The sequence below is a fragment of the Miscanthus floridulus genome, chromosome 7 (genome assembly GCF_019320115.1).
Source record: "Miscanthus floridulus cultivar M001 chromosome 7, ASM1932011v1, whole genome shotgun sequence".
Lineage (NCBI taxonomy): Eukaryota > Viridiplantae > Streptophyta > Magnoliopsida > Poales > Poaceae > Miscanthus > Miscanthus floridulus.
In genome coordinates, this window is record NC_089586.1 from 97,414,367 (window position 1) to 97,417,261 (window position 2,895).

At 51.2% G+C, this 2,895-nt stretch overlaps 1 protein-coding gene across 1 annotated transcript; it reads right to left on the bottom strand.

The window, feature by feature from the left end:
• Nucleotides 1–600: 600 nt before the first annotated feature.
• LOC136465922 (UDP-glycosyltransferase 82A1-like) lies at nt 601–1,754 on the bottom strand. The gene is made up of 2 exons (XM_066464470.1): nt 1,238–1,754; nt 601–911 (listed from the first exon to the last, which is right to left on the bottom strand). Exons 1-2 carry the CDS (start codon nt 1,752–1,754, stop codon nt 601–603), a joined length of 828 nt encoding a protein of 275 aa, XP_066320567.1.
• Nucleotides 1,755–2,895: the final 1,141 nt, after the last annotated feature.

Below are 2,895 nucleotides of genomic sequence, written 5' to 3' on the forward strand. Positions count from 1 at the left end.
GTGTGGCAAATGGCATAGCAGAAGTTGATCACATCAGCACTGACAGGCAGCTTGCAGACATCTTGATGAAGCCACTTGGGAGAATCAAATTTGTTGAGATGCGTCAGCAATTGGGAGTCAGGGATGTGTGTCACGATTAAGGGGGTGAAATGTTGAACCAACTGTAATCGTGTCAGTCATGTTTAGGTGCATTAGGTAGTTCATTTTCAGTTTGAACATCTTTTGTAATCGCGTAGAATCAGGGCGGAACGGAGACTGCACGTTTGCGTCTTGACCGCGTTCAGGTTGGGCTGGGTCTCCGCCATGGCTGGATAGCCGTGCATGTCGCACGGGCGCCGCAAATGACGGCGCACCGTGCAGCATCGAGTCGTGGCGGGACTCTCGGATCACAGCCCGGTTAAGTAACAAGGAATGCATCCAGATCAAGTTGGCGCCATTCGCAGTGAAAACACTTTGTCTCTCTCTCGCGTGAACTCGTGCTCTCGCCATTGTTAGGGGTTGCCGCGGTCACCACCGGCCGGTGCCGCGTCGTGCCGAGCTCCTCGCCGGAGATCGGTTCTAACAGATTTTCCGCCTTTGGTAATGCAACTGTCGAAGCCGCTAGGTGGCAGTAGTGGCCCGACTTGGAGGACCATGCAGAGCCTGTGACGCAGTGCCGGTGTCGTCGCCGGCGGCTTCGACGGGGAAGGTGTTGACAAGGATAGAGCGGAAACTCTTTGCGCGCTCCATGGTCTGAAGCCAGAAGGTGAACCTTGATTTCTGGCACGCCGCGTCGACCACAAGCCATGGCAGCTCTGCGGTGCTCAGGCCTAGCTGTGCAGGCAATACGTGGAGGCTGCCGCCAGTCTGGTGGTCTCCGTTTACTTTGTCTTCTTCACCAATGTTTAATCTTTTGGTCGATATGGGAATGCCTACATGCATGTGACAAGAAACAGAACAATGAACAAGAGAAGTTGCAGCTTTAGTATGTATGAACGGTAATTTATATGCAACTTCTGCAAAACATGTATATTATGTCAAGTGGTGGTGTTTTAATGGATAAACCCATCACTTTGCAACGGTGTTTGAAGCCTAACCATAAGAACAACGAACTAAGAATCGTAAAATAATAATGAACACATGCACCATCGATCGTAAGCGCGTAGTTGCAGGCTCAGATCAACAAGGAAATTACAGAGCCAGAAGAAATGCAATGGAATAATGCGTGGATCATGCAGTAATGGCACATAGTGCGTACCGTGATCTGAGATCAACCCCTTGTCGATGAGCTCCGGGATGGCCGCCACGACGCGGTAGGTTGCCAGCATCGCCGGCCAGAAGCCCACGGCGGGCACGCCGCACCGGGTGGCGACGGGGACAGCCCACGACGCCAGGACGTCGGCGACGAGGCACGCCACGCCGCAGCCCGCTAAGCCGCGCGGAGTCGTCAGCATCGTCTCCAGACTGGTGGGCATGTGGTGCTCCATGGCGCGCGCGAAGCCGGCGAAGCCCGGGGGCTCGTCCACACTGTCGTCCGGGACTCCGCTGTCTATGGACGCGAGCTCCACGCCGACGACAACGCCCGCCTGACCGCAGGCGCTGGCGAGTCGGCGGTGGACGAAGTCGGGCACGGCGACGATGGCCGCGACGCCTCGCCCGGCGAGGGCGCGCGCCAGGCGGAGCATCAGGGAGATGTGGCCCTGCGCCGGGAACGGCACGAGGACAACGGTGGACGCCGCGGGGCGGGCGGCCACGTGCTCGGCCTCTGCGCCCATGGTCACGGCCCACGTTTGGGAAGCTGAGTTGCCGATGCAACGGTAGTGTTGGACTTTGGGATTTAAAGAAGGCGCGTGCGTCACGGGCTCGATTTGCTATTTTTCTTAGAGCATCTCCATAAATTCTATTCTCTAAATCATCATTTGAAGAGTGTCATTTAAGTAAAAATTGTTTTATATATCTTTATACTTTTCAACATCTTTTTCTATATCTTGTGCACAATCTAGAGAGTCATCCTCGCTTTCTATCTTTGACTAGCGATAAATTCATAATAGAAAATATATATATTTGAATATCCAATTGAAAAGCTGTTGAAGAGTGTTTTTTTACCAAAATCTTTATTCCTGTAAAGTAGGAAAGATACAAAGAGTCTCGTGGAAATGCTCTTATAGGTCCAATGTGGGCAATGTCCCTCTGGATCCCTTTGGCATTCATTAGTTAACGATTCCGCCACTTGTTAACCGCTATGTAGACGCTTCTGGCTGTTAGTAATTGTGTTTATCCAGTTGAGCAGATATCACATGCTGCTGGATAATTGGCTGTTGGAATGCTTGCTGTCGTGTTGTTTTGTTAAGAGCTCCTCGTGGTTGGCACACATGGTACTTGTTTGTGGCTTTGCAAATTTTAGAGCAATCTAAATGCTCAAAGCGTATGGCAGTGATTTAACTTTTAGCTAGTGTTAATTGTTATCCAATTGAGCAGATGTCACATGCTGCGGAACGTGGACAATTAGCTGTTGGAAAGCTTGTTCTCATGTTGTTTTGTGTAGGAGTTCCTCGTGGTTAGCACGTATTCCCTCCGTCACTTAATGTGTGTCGTTCTAGGATGGTAATGTTGTCCCTTCATATGTGTCGCTGACCTATTGACGCGGATCCCAAGCATAGGTGCAGGCTCTCCCCCACAGAAGCGGTCGGCGCTCGCAGCAGCCTTATCCCTTCGCCGGTTCCCCCTCAAACCACTGCACGGGCCGGCAAATGTTAGTAAAAAAATTAAAAAAAAATGTTTATTGGTGTGGCAGGCCTGGTGCTTTCAATCCAAGATGGAGCAATAAATGACCTGTCCATTGTACGTAAACTGCAGCCAGTGAATACTACTCTGTATGCTTTATAGGGTTGTCTGAGACTTTTGCCAACTTCCTTG